The sequence below is a fragment of the Excalfactoria chinensis genome, chromosome 9, assembly GCF_039878825.1.
Source record: "Excalfactoria chinensis isolate bCotChi1 chromosome 9, bCotChi1.hap2, whole genome shotgun sequence".
Taxonomy (NCBI): Eukaryota; Metazoa; Chordata; class Aves; order Galliformes; family Phasianidae; genus Excalfactoria; species Excalfactoria chinensis.
This window is the reverse complement of record NC_092833.1, coordinates 4,299,903-4,318,423: the sequence shown is the minus strand read 5'-3', so window position 1 is coordinate 4,318,423 and position 18,521 is coordinate 4,299,903. Positions and strand designations below refer to the sequence as shown.

Genomic DNA, 18,521 nt, shown 5'->3' with positions numbered 1-18,521 from the left:
GACACACCTTTCTAATTGTCATTTATATCCGCCTGTCATTGCCTCTGGCATTTGCTGAGTTCACATTTCCATGTGATTTACTGCAAAACATTTTGTTTAACAAATCACCAGCGCACACTGACAGGGAAGTCCCCCTTAAGAAGCTGAAATAATGATTGCTTTCATATTTGCCATCCTGAGATAGATTCTAAAAAATCAATCTGTCAGAATCCGTGCTTTGGATTTTGTGTATGTGGAGAACTCTTGAAATGGGAAAACTCCAACCTTGAATCTGTGAGCGCTTAGAATTGCAAATGCTTTTTGTCATTTGCTGTGCATGTAGCAGGGTGGACGAGCTCGGAGGCAGCACAGTTAATCCCCAGTTGCAGGATTTTGAGTGCAGTTGGTTTCTGAGTCAGCATCAACCCTGCAAGTGTTCAGGTAACTATTAAAGTATTTGGATGCTGAGGCTGCTCCTTAGCAGTTCTGGGAGTGCTTTTAGTGGAACAGCCATCCATTCTGTCCTTTGTACTCGGCGTCTCTGGTTGCTGTCTGAGTATCCTGTATGTTGCAGAGACAGGAACTGTCCTGGGCCACCCCTGCCCGTGGCATTGCACTGGGCATGCTGTGGTGGGCCAGACTGGGGTCAGGAGTGGGTCTGGAGTGAGTCAGAGCCTGGGCCAGCAGGCTGCTGCTTGATCTCCATGGCTCTGGAGGATGGAGGTGTCATGAGCAGGTCTTTAAGACCAAGACTGAGGCCAATGCAAATATTCCCATGCAGGAGCGATCTTCCTTGGTGCTCTAAGGCAATCTGGGGTAGGGGACTTCTAATTTAGACCTGGAATTTTCTCTCCTTCTGTTATATGTTCAAACTTCATACCCTTCTGATGTCCTAAAATGACTGTGCAGGAGAGCAAGCGTGTTTGTGTATTTCTGAGTAATGTCACTAAGTGTTCACAATGTCAAAACCCACTTACTGTTGACAGAGGTGATTCATATTGAGTCTTTCAAAAGATTGCTTATGTACTGTGATGAGTTGGGCACAACTTAAAAAATAGCTCTATTTAAGTGGCACATTTGCAAAATGTAAGCAAATGCATAAAAATAAAATATGGGGAAATATCCATCTTCCCCCTCCCCGTGTTAGTGGCTGATCTCATGCATCCAGAGCTCAGCCTGGCATAGTGCAAATTTACTGGCCCATTAGTGGCTGCTGTTTGACTGCACCTTCACAAAGGAAAAATACATCTCGAGAATAAGCTTGACGTGTCAGACACACCACAACCAGCGCATTGCAGCCCTGCTTGTCCTTCACTGTGCTGCTCTGCTGCCCCAAATTTTCATTATGCACAAAATACTTATTTTGGTTGCTAGAAAATTCTTATTTGGGTGTTTGCGTGTGTGTTTCTTAACAACTGAATGCAAGCAAAGCAAAGTTTGCTAAGTGATTGCAAGTAAATAACACAGAAAATCAATATGCTGGTCTGAACACTATTATTCAGAAGAACAGGTTCTCCTATGTTTTCCTGATAGGCTAATATGGATTTTGGTAATCTAGCGGTGCTGTGTTTGAAAATTGAAGTAAACACAGTGGTCCTCTCTGGGGCACCTAACAAATACATGGTGACAAGGCTTTGGTGGTGGGAGGCAAAGAGCAGATAGTGCTGCTGTGGGGTGGGCACCAGGGGGAAGCCTCTGATGGCTATAGATGGCTGCTGGGCTCTTTGTGGGGTTCATCCATCTGTAGTTGCATGCTGCCTTTTACTGTGTGAAGCTTGACAGTCACAGAAACACTGGGAAGGCAGTGGAGCTCCTCAGGATGGGTTTCTCTAAATTGACATGGACTGACATTAACAAAGGGAGAGAAAAATGGGGGAAACATGTCTGCTTGGCTGAGGTTTGGAAGCGAAGGCTACTCTTTATATCTGGGACCTATGGGAAAGTGAAATGTGTGTGCAGGAAAGAGACGATGGCCTTGCACACCCAAGTGTCTGTGTCATGTAGGTGTGACATTACGTAATTGACGGTGCCTCAGTCTCCTGGACTATCCAAGATGCAATTGGGATACAACTGATAGCATTCTGTTAATTGCTGAGGCAGAATTAAGTCTTGATACGATGCAGTGAGACTAGATAAGTTGTGCTCATGAGAGCCATGAACTGATAGAGCTTATCAGACCAGGAAGAGTGTGGCCGATGGGAAGGATGTGAGTCACGCACTGACACGGAGCATTGGGGCCTTGGCCAGACTCAGGGCCAGGTTTCTTTCCCAGAGTGAATTTTTGTGGCCTGGATTGAAGTCAGTGGTGCTTTTGGCCATTTCTAAATAGCTGCTTCTTACCGCAATGAATTTCTTTGTTTATTATCTTGTGCTCATTTAGTTATCGTGTAGATATTTGAATTAATAGATCAATCGTGTCAGCCATAAGGGCATCTGAGTCAAAAATGTGATGATACTGTTAAGCTTATTTGCCAGTAGTTTTGTAGATGGATGCCTTTTCAGATTATAAGCAAAACTAATTAGCAGCAGTGGGACAGGAGGCCTTTCTGCATCCCCGTGGTGGGCACAGGCCCTGCAGGCTGGCACTGCCCATCCCCATGTTGTGTCTTGGGGCCTGGTCACCATGCAGGCTGAGGCTGGGGCTGGCGCTCCATGGGACCTCCTGCATGACATGGGGCCCTCCACAGGGGAGAGAAGCCTCTCATTCCTTCAGCAGCACTGACTGTTACTTCAGCTCCTGAGGAGCCATTGCTGTAGTGCTGGGGACATTGGGCTCATTGGGGCCCAGCTCTTGGCCTTGCAAGCAAAGCCCACTACTGCCATTGCGTTGTAGTGGAAGTCTCCTTGCTGGGCCCTGCAGTGCAACCTGCACCTCTGCTCTCCTTGGGCTATGCTAGTGCCTAGTCTGGCACCTCCTTCACATCATTGTGATAGATGACCCCCAACCAGGGGTCCTGCTGCCATTCATGATCTAACGCTGCACTCCAGTGCTGACGGTGATGTCTCTCCCCACAGGTGCTTCCCTCTTGCTTTTATTTGTTGGTGATAAAAGACTGTCACAGATAAATAGGCATGTTCTCACTTGACTTGATAATTTGCATGGTATTGCTGAAGGTGATTTATAATTTATACATGGAGAGGATTTGCTGATTTCATTAATAACTTTCCAAACATCCAGATAAACGTGCTATCTCTCTAAATCAAGTGAACTTGAAACAGCCAAGGTATTCACCTGCAAGGGCTTCTGGCACTCCGCTCTTTCCCAGACAAGAGGAGTTTGACAAAAGAATGTGGGAACTGCCAAAATCCGTTTCCCCTTGCAGCCACCAGATCACACCAAGGTGGGAGATTCCACCTATTCTTATTAAATTATTCCTCCCTACTGAAAGGTTCGTTGACAGAGCAGACATATAGCTGCTTTGATTTTGAAACACGGACAGTTTCACAGCTCTGAGCATTCCGTCTGTGCTGGCTTTTCTTTGCTTTCTTTCCAACCATCCTGCCAGAGAGCAGGTAAACAGCCTCTGCAGGCTTCCTTTGCACTGTAAGAGGGCAGAGGCAGCCCAGCAGATTCCCTGCTGAGTGTGCCAGGCTGCTGCCATGGGTTTGTTTCATCAGAAGTAATCGCCTCCTCTCTCACATGGGTGCCTTGTTATCTGGAGATCTCAGGGCGCCCTGTGCACACTCATTGCTTAATTAAACCTCATAACAGCTTTTCAGTGTTTCCGTTGTAAATTTTATTGCCAGTTTATAAATGCATAAACTGAGGCAGGGATATTGGGTTTGTGCTTTGGGTGTCTGTGAAATTGTGCAGGTCAATGAAGTGGCTCCAGAGGAGCAGCCCTGCTTTCCTCTCACTGCTGCTTCCATACCATTAGCTCCTGTGGGAAGAGACTGTCTGCATGCCTGATCCCTGGGGAGATGACCTGAAATTTACTTAGCAGAAAGTGAGGCCAGATCTGCTGGAAAGCAAAAGAATGATGTTTCCTCTTCAAGCAGTGGTATACATCACTGTGGATGCAAGAGGAAGGTTAGGGAGCTGTCCTCCATATCTGACAGAGCCAGGAACTGGAGTAAAGAGACCTACAGAAACCCTGTAGCCCTTGTAGCCATGAGATCACACTTCTCTGTGAGACACCAGGCCTTAAGGGAGATCAAATGTAGGACAGCTCCAAGATGCCTCTCTGTATATTGTTGGTTTTGTGAATTGGATGTGGGTTTGGAATGAATCTGTAACCTCTTCAGAATTGGATAAAAAGAGGCATGTAGAGAAATGGTGGGTGGTTTGAGTCATTCTTCTCTGCATTAAAAATCTTTGGTGCAGGATCCCAAGTTCAATAAGGTGCACTTGTACAGCACCCGTGTCGGGCACTTCTGAAAAGGTGTGTTCTGCTTTGAATGGTGAAACATACAGCTTGGGAAACTTGAGGAGAAAAGGACAAACAATTGAGCTGCTGTTTTCCTGTCTTGTTGAAATTAAGCTTCATGATAATCTTTGCATCAGTAATGAACTAAAAGTGGTCATGCACTCCGAATAGCAAAGGGCAAAGAAGAGAGAAGCAACTCATCAATGTATGACCCTCTCTAAAATGTCATGGGTAATCAAGTGTGAAGTACTTAATGGATCATGATTTGCACTGCACTGTTTTGATTGATGTACTGCTTAGTAGAGGATTGATAGTTTTTTACAGTGCTGTTGATGGGAGCCTCTCAGCAGTACCTCCTCTATTTCCTCTAGTGCTGCGGAGAGCCGAAGCAGCATCTGTTTGAAGCCATTGTGTTCCGGCGTCTTTGTGAAACGGTCAAAAATAGTGCAGAGTTGTTATCTTGCTTAGACCCTGATCTCATCAGAACTGTCTATATTTAGGCATCTTCAAAACCTTTGTGTCAAGCAATTCTCTGGGAAGACAAAAATAGCTTTTTTTTTTTTTTAAAGACATGTTGTATGGCCATTTAGAGAGGACGTGATGATTCAACCATATTAAGGCATCTTGCTGTAGCTCCAGAGCTATCAGCTTGAACTTTGTTCTGGCTGCTTCACAGTTAACCAAAGGCTAAAAAAAAATAGAATCTATATATATGCACTTGTGTGTGTGTGTGTGTGTACACACAGAAGCTGTAGTTCCCAGTTAGTTGGAAGGACTTGGCTCCTGCAGTTGTGATAGCAGTTCAAACAGTAGCAGACAACATTACAGCTCTGCTGCAGTGAGTGGCATTCCACTTGCACAAAGGAAACAGCATTAAAGGATTTATATGCAGAATGAATCCACGAATTCTTGTCAATAGGAAATTCCTTGGGGGGGATTAATGTAATAATTACTTAAGGCAAATTGCAATGTCTCGTTAGCATATATTAAATAATTGAAAATAACTTGCTATTTATCTTTAACGCCTTATTCAGTACTTCTTTTTAGCACAAGCCTTCAGATGATGGCAGTTAGGAGCAAACAGATGTGTTAACGGTGATGTTGGGGCTACGTGATAGTAGTTTTAGGCCTTTCAGCGTTAAGCTGCTGCAGCACTCGGTCTCAGGCTTTATCTAATTTAGGAAGTTTAATTGCCTTTTTATGGAGTTGTCAAGATTTAGGAGATGAGAGATAATCCCCCACTGGCCGGACAGTGCTTTGAGATGTGGATCTCTGTTCCCATCAGCGCTTTTACATGGCTGGGGAGAGGAGCTTGTAAGCAGGATTAGGGCTTGTTAATGTGGAGATTCAAGGCAATTAACCAGCTTTCGCTGTATATTTTAACACTTCCCTCATATTTTTTCTGTAAAATCTAGTTGCTTAAACAAACAAACAAAACCATCCTGCCGGCATTTTTCTCTTTCTCATTTGAAAAACAAACCAAAACAGCAAACCTCTAAAAATGACTTAAAGTCTGTTAGTTTAGTGATTTCGCCTCTTGCTGCTTCTGTTCGAGGGAAACTGTCAACTTGTTTTTCTAATTGAGTAATTATTTGAAACTGATTAGTTGACTCATCTCCTAGATCTCACAGCTTGCGGAAAGGTGATTAAACTTTCAGAATTGGATGAAGTCTGTGACAGAGCACAGTGACAGCATGAGCAGCTGGAACCGGGGAGCACCCGGATGCTGAGCTTGGTACCATGTTAAAGATGCTCTCAGCGCTTGCACAAGCGTGCTAGCAGCACTAGGGTTGTGTGCACTGAACAAGGGAAAGCAGCCCAATTTCTGCTTTTGAGAAGGTCTTATTAAAATGAAGATATTGTCCTGGATTGATTCTTATTGGATTCATAAATTAATGAAAATTGGAATGTTTTATTAAAACCATTGAAGTGCCGATTCCCCAGCTCAGCAACACATCCTTGTGCATTAAACCCTCTGGGTGTGCAGGGGCTGTATGTGCCTGTTATTCTCTGCTGGGCAGGGCAGGGCAGGGTGTCCTGCAGCCCAGACAGAGCAAGCTGCCCTTCCCATTTCCACTGCCAGAGCACCAGCTGCTGAGCCTGTCCTTGCTGGTCCTAGCAAACTTCTTCCTGCAGAGAGCAGAGCAGCCTGGACTTTTCATTGCCTGTGGAAAGCACTGACTTCTCACTAAGAAAGGGGTTTTTATTTTATTCTTTTTTTTTACCCAATCCTTAGCTTTCTATTTTTTTGTTTGCTTTTGTTTTGTTTTAATTTCAGACAAAGCAAAACAAAAGGGCAGCAAATGGACTGTCCATGGGCTGCTTTTCCTTTTACAGTGCCTTGATAGAGACCTCCTAGCATGAGGCTGGAAGCAGCTCAGGAAGGTGATGTTGATGGCAGTGATGCAAGATCAGGGAAGTGTCAGAGATCATTGACAACCACGGGGTGGAAACGGTCTGACCCACAAGGCATAGGAAGTAGGAAGAGCTGTAGCAAAGATGGGTGTTGCTCCTGTAAGCTGTTTTTAGTAATGCATTTGAATATTGCGTTTTGAAGTTTGTATAGTTATGGCGAGTTGTTTCAGCAGTTCATCTATCAGCTGCATAGCAAACGTCAGAATAATTCTTCATAGTTTTTAGAATAAAAGCTAACTTATTTATTTTGCTTTTCTACTTGTCTACCTATTGAACTTATTTAATATATGAATACATGTATTTAAGTCTTTTTTTTATGCTTTTGACTACCTGATTTCCTTTAAAAAAATAAAAATAAAAATATATATATATATATATATATATATATGTGGTGACTGATGGGGAAAAAAAGTGGGTTTTAGTTTTTACAGTGATTGGGCTATCAGCATAATTGTATTCCATGTGTATGAGATAGGAGTTAAGTAAGGAAAGCCAAAGCTTGGCTGCAGTTGGACCCACCAGGGGTTGTGAAGGACACTTGTATTTGTATGTGCAGGTACCATGAGGTAGGCTGGGGAAAAAGAGGCCCCACTGCTCAGTGGCTCAGTGCCCAAGGAAGGGCTGAGGTCCTGAACACCGCATTTTGCCTTGGCTTTTGCCGTCTGGGTTGGCTGCCTGGCTTTCCAGGCCTGGAATTGTCATAGGAGACTGAGATTTAGTGGGTACCTGTGTAAGTTTACATGGGTACTGATGGGATGTGTCTGAAAGCACGAGGGCTTTGCCTGATGACAGGGAGCAGCCATGCACCAATCTTTGATGTGCTCTGGCAATTGGCAGCTGCAGTTAATGGTCTGCACCTCATGCCTTTTCTCCTGAGGATGCAGAAGGAGACCTTGGATGGTGCTGGTGGCCCAATTCCATGGCAGAGATCTCCCTGACTAAGCCGCTCCTCACAACTTTCAGCTTCTGCCAGGTGTAGGCAGGTGAGCTTCCTGTCCTCCAGGTGCAGAAACTGAACTGTCCGGCCATCAGTCACTGAGACCATCCTCTGTCCTCCCCTTGCCATGGGTTCAATCTAGGCTGAGCCAGCACAAAGAGGGAAACTGCTCCAAAGTCTCGAAATTGTCTTTAGTAGGATTGTTTGTGCTTCCGCTTGTCATTAATACAATAGAAAAATGGGCTTGGTTTTGGAAATACTGCTGTGCTCATTGGAGTGAGGAGATAAAGAGGTGGAACTCAATGTGTAGAAATCGTACGGTCGTTCTTAAAAGGAGGTAAAACAGGCAGCAAAGATATTGCAGCATGAACATCAAAGGAATGTGACCTTACTTGGAAACATTGTTTGGCAGGTTACATCTAATTCTACAACCTGACTTGTAAGAAAGACTGAAGAGAAGGCACTTCTTTTTTCCCTTTCCCCCTCTGGCTTCTAAGGATCTTTATTTATCACCCTCAGGGGCATTACAGTGAGTAATTAGATTGGACCAGGAGAACGACTTAATTTTACAAGAAACTCATTAATTCATCCTATTTAAAATCTTCTCATTTCACCCCAAACCAATTATGCTTGTAGTGGCAATGATCTGGAAAGGCATTGTCTCGTAGGCATTAGGGGGGCCGCTGGGGCTCCCCTGGCATTCATGTCGGGGAGACAAGGGTGACTCCCTTTCTTTGACTTTTAGGTCAAAAGAACTAGTCGCTGGGACAGCTTGACAATTAGAAAACCCTGATGAGCATTTGGAACTCAAACAGCTGTACAATAACAGAGGAGTTCATGGTGCGGGGCAGAAAGCTCATCAAAAGAGACTATCCAAACAATTGAGTTCTATAATTAACACACAAAAATCTGCTCAGAAATGGTAATAACAGTAAAAGAGAGCTGAGAAGATGCTGCCTACTTATGTGGCAGATGTGGTTTTGTTACAATCTGAGGGAGAAAATCCATCCTTTTAAAGAGTAGGAGGCACATTAGAGGGGAAAAATAAAAGTAACTTTTTATTCCTAAGGGTGCAATTAAAGCACGAGCTTAAAATATTTTCACACAGACAGGAGCCATAGAAAAAATAACTGCTGATGACAAAGCACATAATGTGCTATCAAAGTATTTGATACACAAATTTCCTTTTGGACTGAAATTTATAAGAAAAACATCGAAGTATTCTTTCTGAAATTGTTTGCTTTGTCCTTCATTTAACCAGGAGTTTTGTTCTTGATTTTTACCTCAAAGTTTGCTCTGGTGCCTTTCTACCTGCAGTGTTACCCAAGTGCTCACCACAGTAAACGTCCCTGGCACAGCACTGTCTCCTGTGGGCGTGGGAGCACGGTGAGCATTCCTCATCCACTGCTGGCCCCATTGAGGTCTCCCCTGTCCAGGGGTACTGATCCCACACAGAACACCTTGACAGTGGCACATTCAGCTCTGGGATCTGTAAGGGGATGGCTCTGCAGCCTGGGTTGCACACGCTCCATTTTCTTGAACAGCTTAAAATGCTGGATAGGACTTCTCTCCTTAAGATTTTTATCCTGAAATCAGAAGGGGGGAAAAAAAAGAAAAGAATCAAAGCTTATTTAGAAATAGTTTTAAAACTATGATTTCTTGTTAGTTGCTGTAAAATGGAAGTAATTGTTCTGAGCCTTTTTTGCAGCTCTGACGTGTATCGCTTGGGTCAGCTCTGCTTTAAGAAAGAAACCCCACGGTGCTGAATGACACTGCTGGACAAACCCCACCTGGCTTTAGGGGAAATAGAAGTTAAATAGATTATAATGTGGCGGCTCTGAGATATCAGCGTGGTTATTTCAAGCTGATGGCTGCTTAGAATTGATGAGATTTCTTCTAAAAGAAACTGAGAGCGCTTCGATACTGCAAATATTTTTCAGAAATTTCTTTGGATACAGTGCCAAGGGCCATAACCTTGTGGCTGTGGGTGAGCTGAAGGCCAGAAAAGATGTCTGCTTGCTTTTTTGTTGCTTCTTTAAGCTAACAGGGAGAGTTAATTAAGGCAAAGCTAAGGAATTAAAAGCAGTTTGTACAGCACGTGTGAACTCATCTTCTCACATTGAGATCTTTGGAAAGCTGTGTAAGAGAGCTGCTCATGGCCTGCCTCGCCCAGCAAGCCCTCCCTAAGAAAGCAGAGGGATGAATATCTGAAGGCAGGAAAGACATCCGTGGAGCAGGTTCTGCACAGGCAGCTTGTTGGCCTGTTGAACCAGGGAGCTCCAAGGCAGCCCATCTGCTGCCTGCCCTGGCTTTACTGGTCACGGCTGCGGCCACAGGGCTTCGTGTGGAGCTGTCCTTGCAGGATTAGATTTAACCAAGTGGTGATGGTGCTACTGAGCTCTGGGAGTAACGGCAGTTGGCTTAGTGCAGCGTGTTCCCTAATGCAGCTTTGTGCCACGTGCTGCAATGTGGTGAATCTCAGAGCATACAGAAGCCAGGACAGCTGATGGCTCAGTCTGTGCAGCTGGAGCAAAATGGCTGTGTGTGCTTTGGAGCAGCTACTGCACTGGGAGAGCCTTCTTCAGGTCCTGAAATATTAATGATTGTGGCTTAATATAGCAGAAAGCAAAATACAGTGCTTCAAACAAAGGGGAAAAAATCCTTGGCTTACAGTCTGTTGACCTTGCGGTACCCAGAGCATCCATCTATTCCCTGTAAAGGGAGTGAGCAGAGGAAGGATCCTCAGACCTGTGTCATTTTTCTACCTTTGCAGAAACACACTGCAGTCAGTGCAGAGCTTACCGCTGTGAACGGTACCATCTCAGAGTGCTCTAATACTGGGGAAATGCAAAACGTAGCTCTTCATTTAATAACTTTTGTGAACAATCATGCTCATATTAAAATAATATTAGAGTTCACATGTTTTTTTGTTTTTTTTTTTTGAAGCCCTTGAATAACAGATGGAAGCAGTTAGTGTGCTCTCCACTTGCACTCTTTATTTCCCATTCATTCTCTGTGTTTCTGTACTGACTGATGCAGAAGAGCAGAACCAGGACTGAGATCTCAGCTCAGAACCAGCTGCTGTTCAGCTGGCTGCAGGAGGACTTGTAGCGGTAGCACAGCTCATTCACCACATATTGCCAATCATAGCAAAGACAGGGAAGTTCATTTCCTTTTTGTTTTTTTTCTTCCTCTTTTCCTGATGCATTCACTTCACAAGCAGGGGCTGTGGCTGTGCCCAGTGGGCTGTGCTGTGCTGGGGGCGTGCTGCTGTGCTGCAGGCTGGCCTGGCCCCGCTGCTCTTTCTGCCAGTGCTGTGGTTTCTGATTCTCCTCGAAACCCCAAGGCCATTTGAAGCAGGGCCAGAAAGCACCTTGCGAGTTGAACCTTATCTAATTGCGCGATGTATGTAAACTCCGGAAGCATAAATCTTAGTCATTTGAGCAGTGTGTTTTTATAAGATTCTCTGGTCCAGCGGCAGCCAAAGCGAGCAAAGCGGGCCGGTCTCCCAGCGCTTCTGCAGATGGTGCACGGCACGTCATAAAGTTAGGGCTCGTTAGGGAAATTCCAGAAATGGCTTTGGTTAATGAGGGAAGCAACTTGCTGGTTTATAAACGTGTTACTAAACCCCTCCATGTTCCCAATATGGACAGCTTCGTTAAAGGAGGGAAAGGAGAGCGGCTGATGAAAGGTGAGCAGGAGAAGGAGCCTGGGCTGGGCAGGGCCCAGATGGGCAAGGAGAAGGGATCGTGGCACTAGGGCAGTGATAAATGGCAGTGTGTGAGGACAAGTTGGTGTTAGGGCAGTGATCAATGGCCAGACATGAGTGGGAGCAGTGCAGCAAGTGCCAGGAACTACCTTCCCTTTTTACATGTTTGCGTGCTTACGTGTTCCTTCTGTTGTCCATAGTGCTGAAAGCAGGGTGGTGGTTGGCTTTTATCTCGAGCCAAGGGAGAAATTTCTGAGATGGCATACACGTTAGCCACTGTTAAAATGTGTTATTAATGATACTAATGAGTTTTTTCCAAGTGATGTAAAAGTACCCATCCGTGTAAGCATTGCACTTACATAGATGATGTCATGGAAAGCTTGCCAAGCCACACATGGGACCTTCTGCCAGTGGTGCAGTCACTGATGAGTCCTGGCTTCGGGGAGGGGAGAGCGCTGCTGATTTCCTCTGCTGGGGAGCAGGAGCCAAATTAATTCTGCCTTTCCAGGAGGGAGATGAGCCATTTCCGGGCATGTCAGGCACATGGCCTTGCTGCCAATCGCAGTGGGTTCCTGTCCCATTCCCTCTTAAAAATTGGCAGGGTCTGGCTGTCAGCTGCCATTCCTTAAGCGGTCATAGAATAAAGCAATTGCACCCTTTTGTTGCGTGCTCTGCTGTATGTGAATGCAGGTGGACGTGGGTTGAGCAGCATGCAGCTCTACAGTAAGCACAAAGAGGCAGCTGATTTTCTGGCAGTGTCAACACAAGTCCATAATTTTTTTTTGCCATCTCCAAGCCAGCTTTTAAAATGGCTCTTGTTGGAATTAGAAACTGGTACCTCCTGACATAGGAGTACTCATTAAGAGTATGATGATTGTTAATTCTTCACCTGGGGCTAAGAGGACATCATTAGATCTTTTTGAAATGTCTCCTGCCTTGATTTCGAATAAGTAAGACAGAGATTTATGATCGCAGCCTGGGCAAGTAACACTCTCCCTTCCTGTCCCTCTCTCTAGCTTGCAAAATCGGATACTACAAGGCACTCTCGACAGATGTTGCGTGTGCCAAATGCCCGCCTCACAGCTACTCCATCTGGGAAGGCTCTACCTCCTGCACCTGCGATCGGGGCTTTTTCCGAGCGGAAAATGATGCTGCATCCATGCCCTGCACTCGTAAGTTGGTATTTATAAGCGTTCTCTTCCCTTTTCATCTCCTGTTCCTTCTGTCTTTCTTCATATCTGTATGGATGACGCATTGCTTGGAGAGCTGTGTCTAAGAAGTCCTGCCTCTGATAGCAGTCTTCATTAGCTCTTGCAGCCCTTTGCAGGGGCAGTTTGCATTGTGGATCACACTTCTGGGAGAGAAAACACTAGTTTTCAGCCCTGAATTCCTAACAGTGACACGGTTGCACTGACCTTTGAGAGATTACAGTCTAAATAAATGAGTAGCTGCAAGAGGAGTGACTTGCAAGCTTCAGTAATGGAGTTGGGTCTAATTACAGGTCTTATTTCCCGTCTGAGGACCTGTCTAGTAGATGGCATCACCTTCCATATTTAAATTATTGGTATTTCTAGAAATTGTGACAACTTCTTTCATAATAGTATGATATGGAGTAAATATATAATATTTATAATTTCATTACATATCTAATTTAAGCAAACTGTTGCTGATGGCCCTTAGGAATATAGGAGCGTTCCTCCAAAAGGGATGATAATAAGAAATTTTAAACCATAATGAGAAGTAAAATCCCAAAAGTATGATTTATTTTATCTTTTGTATATAAATACATCCTTTGTATATAAATACATCATGCACAGCAAATGGAATTATGCTTCAGTTCCACCAGAACATTTTCAGCATGAGAAACAAAAGGCGTAGCACGCTGAGCACACCCGCTGTGTTACTGGAACAGCTCCTTGTCCTGTGTGTTGGTTAATGGGTTAGGCAGCCAAAGACCTGAGACTCTAGACATGCCCTGGTGTTAAATCGTGATCATCTAATGCTTTGGTTTTCGTTTCTGTAGGAGCAGAGCAGTTTGAAACAATAAGTGAAAGGGCTGTATTTTACTGGGGGAAATCCATGTGTGACTTTCTCTGAAAGCTATTGAAAATGCTTCCAGATTTTTGGAGTTCAACTGTGTATTTATGTAGTGTATGTGTCTGTGAGAGAAGGCTAAGATATTTCTTTTGTAACATTTTAATATATTCCAAATTCGTTTTAGAGAGATGACTCACATTTGTTTCAATCTTAATTTCTCCCTTACAAGGCAGAAACAAAGTATGTCCATAACTCAGCAGCACTCGTCCCTTTCCCACACCCTGTGATTCCAGCTCTTCCTCAGTGATCTCCTTTCGGCTGGGAGTTTTGCTGGGTGGTGGTTAAGCAGGTCAGGGTATAGTCAGGAGCAGCTGCTTTAGCTTAGTAGGAAAGCAGAGAGGTCCCCGTATCCCTTGCCAAGTGCTGATTGGGGATAGAAGTCTAGCTGTGATGTGAAACCCCGCTGAAGTCGGGTGGGATCACGCTTTTTGTAACACTGTTTACACTAGAAGATTTCAGACTTGACCATTTTGATAGGGAAAACATCTTTAGCAACAATAGAACTATTGTTCAGAAGATACACTCTGGGTAGCATTATAGCAGCAAAAATGTCTCGTAAAGCCCTGGTTGTAGCGGCCGATATACTGACCAAATAGAAATCAAATTAGGAATCAGCTAATCAGTTGAATTTAAATAGGCATGTGTGGGGCTGAAGTATGAGGAGAGCGCAAAATAATTCCAGATGGGAGAATTGTGAGCAAATGATACGTATGTTTGCTTACATTGCAAAATGTACTCCTGCAAGCTTAGCCCTTTTTTTGTCAAGTCTTGGACTTGCTTCTGGCACCCTTCCCCTTTCTGCTATTTGGAGGTCAGTCAAAGTTGAGGTCCCCAGTCTTGGTGTTCTACCATGAAAATATGGAGAGTGCAAAAGAGAGGGCAAGGGCCACAGTGCTTGCCACAGTCTTCATCTCTGCAGTGCTCTCAGAGGATGTGATGTGCAGAGAGGCAAGCCAACAGCACAATCCCACGGCCGCCAGGCCCTGGGAAGCAGGCCTTTCTCTGGACATCCCATTTCATAGCCCTGAATTTTCACCAGTAGCTTAAGAGCTGCCTTTTCTGTGATCCAACATGAAGAAAGACTCAGAAGTTATTTTGGAGCTTGCTGGTGGGGCTGCTTTGCTCACTTGTACCTTCTCTTTGTTGCTGGAGCGTGGCTGTGATGGTGGTATCTGTGCAGGCCCTGGGTGCAGCCCCATGGGGCCTTGCACAAGAACGGGTTCAGGAGGCTCCTGGGGGGCCATCCTTTGCCACACCAAGTTGCCTTATTCCTGTGTGTTTGAGGCAAGTGCCTGGAACCATTGGAAGGGCCCATGCTGAAGGAAGGCCCTCTGGAGGAAGCTCCCAGTTTGTCTGCCTCTCCTGACACGTTGTGGAGACAGAAGGGAGCATAAACATCAAAAGTTCTTTCAGACAGATTCAGACTCTAATCAGTTCTTACCAGTTGGTTAAACCAGGTGACAAACCCAATTCCCTTGTGCTGACAGCCATAATAATCAGGCACCTTCTTTGTTCATTATGCTCTCTTTAACCCTGGTATTCTCATTCGGCCCTGCATTTAGTAATCGCTCAGTGTGACGGCACACTAATGAAGAAATAAAACACAGTATCAGAGATCCATTCTTCTAGCAAAAAGATAGACTGTGCTCCACTGGCTTGTAAAATCAGCTTTCTGTTCACTTGGAGAACTATTAGACCAGGTGAATAAAAGTAACATTAGGTAATTTGGAGAGAACACCTGGAATGGACAGAGGATTGATCCTTTCTTTGTTATTTCTAAACAGTTTTAAGATGAAGAACTTCAGGCTTCTTAGGATGTGTTTTTGTAAAGCTTTGACCCTTGGCTATTGATTTCCTTTGCTAATAGGCTGGCTGGCTTCGTCGCTTATCTTGCCTTCTAGCTTGGGGGGGAGGACTGTTATGACTTTCCATTAGGCTGACCACGCCAGTGGATGACAGGGAATTGGTGAATTCCCTTTCCGTTCTCACAGCTCCCCTAGTGAGTTCTAAGCAGCTTCTCCTTCCTGATGTGCTGGTCAGAGGAGGTGCTTCAGAGTTTTCTGGTTCCAGAGCACCACAATCTGCATTTCCAGATCACTGTTGAGTTGTAAAAACTGTGCTTAACCTTCAGTTTGGTCAGTCTAAACAAATAACTTGGGCTCTGTGCTCAGCATTCTGCACTGTCTAGCTCTGCTGAAGTGAGTGGTTATGTCTGCCCCAAATCTCCTACAAGAAAGGGCAGAATGTGGCTGGATGTGAGTGTAGGAGACAGTGGGCTGTGTCAGAAAGCCATGCACAGACGCCCTGACTTGCGCATACTTAACTGATGCTTCTTTTCCCTCACACTTGCCTCATGGGAATAATAATAATTGTGTCTGTCACCACCAAGCCGCAGAGCCGCCCCGGATCTGCCTTGTTGACCTGTGCTGGAAGCTTAGACTTGAATTCTGAAGCACGGTGGACTTGTCATCTGTGTGCTTGGGTGTGGAGGTGGTGTGATTGACCTCAGGTTCACTTGAGCACAAACTGTGGCAAACACAGACATTCTCCCTTTTGGAAGCATTGCAAAAGTTGAATTAAGGCAAAAATTCAAACCTTTATATTTTAGTACTTGCTGAAGAGATGGGCCTTTCATAAGTTTAACAGCCCAGTGGGCATTAAACGGCCTCACCAGCACACAAATCCATAAGGCTGATTAACAGTCAGTCTTAATCATGATCCCCATTCTGGAGTTTCCTTCTCTGTAAGGATGTGGTAGGGAGACTCTGAATCGCAGCCTGATGCAGGCAGGTGCACTTCCCACCCAGACTAATGGGCGTTGGTCCCACGTCCCCACTGTTAATGAGTCAGGTTCTCAAACTGTTTCTTAACAAGGAATGCTCACATTATGAGCAAATATGGGACGGTTTTGTATTGTTTATATTGTCTGTTCGATTCTGATTATTAATGACTTTTAATTGGGAGCCCTCTACAAAATAGAGGTTACCAGGCTGTCCGGCTTGAAATTTGTCTCAGTAAGTGACCCTGAAAAATTTAGTCTGTTGTTCCACCCAAACAGTGACTGGTTGATTGGTATTTTGGCGTGCCCTGAAATATTTCTGAAACGGTTGCATTTAAGACAGTTTATACCAGAGAAGCTTAGAGATAATGAGGGTAAATTCAGTGAGATGCAAGAGAAAAGTGCCTGCTTTAAAAGGGCTTTCTCCAGTTCAGGTTATCAAGAAATCGAAGAACCTGACTTGAAACAGCAAACGTCACTTAGTTGTCTTTACATTCGCCTCTTCTAATTGAATTTAGCGCACTGCTGTATTTCCTCCAGAAAGTATATTGTTTTTAAATTACCATTTCAGTGCTATTACTCAAGGCCTCGGCTTCTAATGCTTTCTGACAGTTATCAGCATAATGAACCATAATGAAATGATGAGCAATCTACAGTGGAAACTCGATGTGGATTCCACTAGAGCTGTGTGACTGTTGTTAAGATTTGAATGCACATTAAAATAACACTGTCCTTATTTGTTTCCAAGGTTGGGGTTTTAAAAAAGGTCAGAAAGGTCTCAATGCTTCGATGTCATAAACGTTAGTCTAATACATGCCCTTAGCTCAGTCTTCTGTGGCACATAATTTATCTAAGAGAGAAATATTTGACCTGCATTTTCAAAAAAGAGTGAATTTACCTACCTAATAACTGTGCTTGTGAAGGAGTAATTACGCAGGAGCTGATTATTTGAGCACATGTTTATTATGGTTGCTTAGACTTCTAAATAAACAAATGTGCTCTTTTTCCTACAGCTTAACTTGTGCCTCTTCTAAATTTCCAGACACACAGTGATTATCACCGTTCTGGTTTTTACATAAAAGAATAAGAAAGTGGGATACAGCGCACAGTCCTACAGTGGCTGGTACACTGCTGGTAGCTGAGTACTGCCTGTGCCATGCTTTCTCCCCAGGATGCTTGTTTTGGCACTGAGTCAGTCTAAGCTGTGACATTGAAGCCCACTCTGTAACGTGAAGCATCTGCTAAAGCAGTCTCTAATCTTCTGGCGTAATAATCCTTCTGCACCCTTCTATATATTCTCACGTTTATTCAACTATTTCATTCTTAAGACCTCATAAAAGAGGGTACATTATGTAAACAACATGTCAGAATGTCTTGTAAGGTACAGTGTGGCAGCTGCAGCATCAGAGCAGTGGGTAGGCAGCTTGGAGACAATGATTTTTCTTCTCCAGGTGTGCTGGGGAAATAGTTCTTCGGTTGCTGCCGGAGGGGAAGGGCTTGTGGCTGACAGGGATCCCAAAGGAAAAGGCTTTCTTCCTTCGTCTGTGGAGACAGACTGGGGGAATCAAGAAATCACTGTAAGGAGGAGACGGGAGTAATTTGACAACGCTGTGTTTATAATCAGTAGACTTAAATTCATCATTCCTTTAAATACAGCAACTGTTTATTAGCTGTCTTCTGATTTTCTCTCTCCAGAGCCTTAAATTAACTGTGATGTTTATTCAGTTAAGTGGGGGCTTTGATTGGTTAGTCAGGACCCAGTTCTGTAGAGTCAGTGGAGTAAATTAGAGGACTACCAGAGTAAGAAATCCAGCAGTTGGGCCAATGACAAAATGACATATTTCTCTGGTTGAATTTCTTCCCTGTCAAACTGTCAGCCAACCTTCTGGTATTCACGGTGGAGTTTTTATCTTGGAAGAATGAGTGGACGCATGGGATGTTGTCTGCATCACAGCATGCTAGAGAAGATGTGATAATATGTCAGAGTATGCAGTGCTGCTGAGGTTTCGTATAAGGCGGTTTTTGGAAGAGAAGCCCTGAGCCCACAGAATGGCACCTGCAAGCATCAGTTTTCCCACACTCTGTCAGCAGTATCGGGACCTCTTTGCTTAACTCCCTTCTGGAGAGAAGAGGAAATATCCATTGCATTGTTCTCTATGGTAAGGAAACAAAGCTTATTGTGAAGCTGGTAACCAGGGTTCTTTGGCAGCTAAGTAGGAAATCGTACATGCCAGTAAA

General features: G+C 44.4%; 1 protein-coding gene across 2 annotated transcripts in view; it reads left to right on the top strand.

Moving 5' to 3' along the window:
* EPHA4 (EPH receptor A4) overlaps nt 1–18,521 on the top strand; it is a 92,934-nt gene that overhangs the window by 23,414 nt on the left and 50,999 nt on the right. For both annotated transcript variants that reach the window (XM_072343940.1, XM_072343941.1), the window contains exon 4: nt 12,424–12,579. In XM_072343940.1, the coding sequence (XP_072200041.1) occupies nt 12,424–12,579 (156 nt within the window). The remainder of the gene's footprint in view (nt 1–12,423; nt 12,580–18,521) is intronic.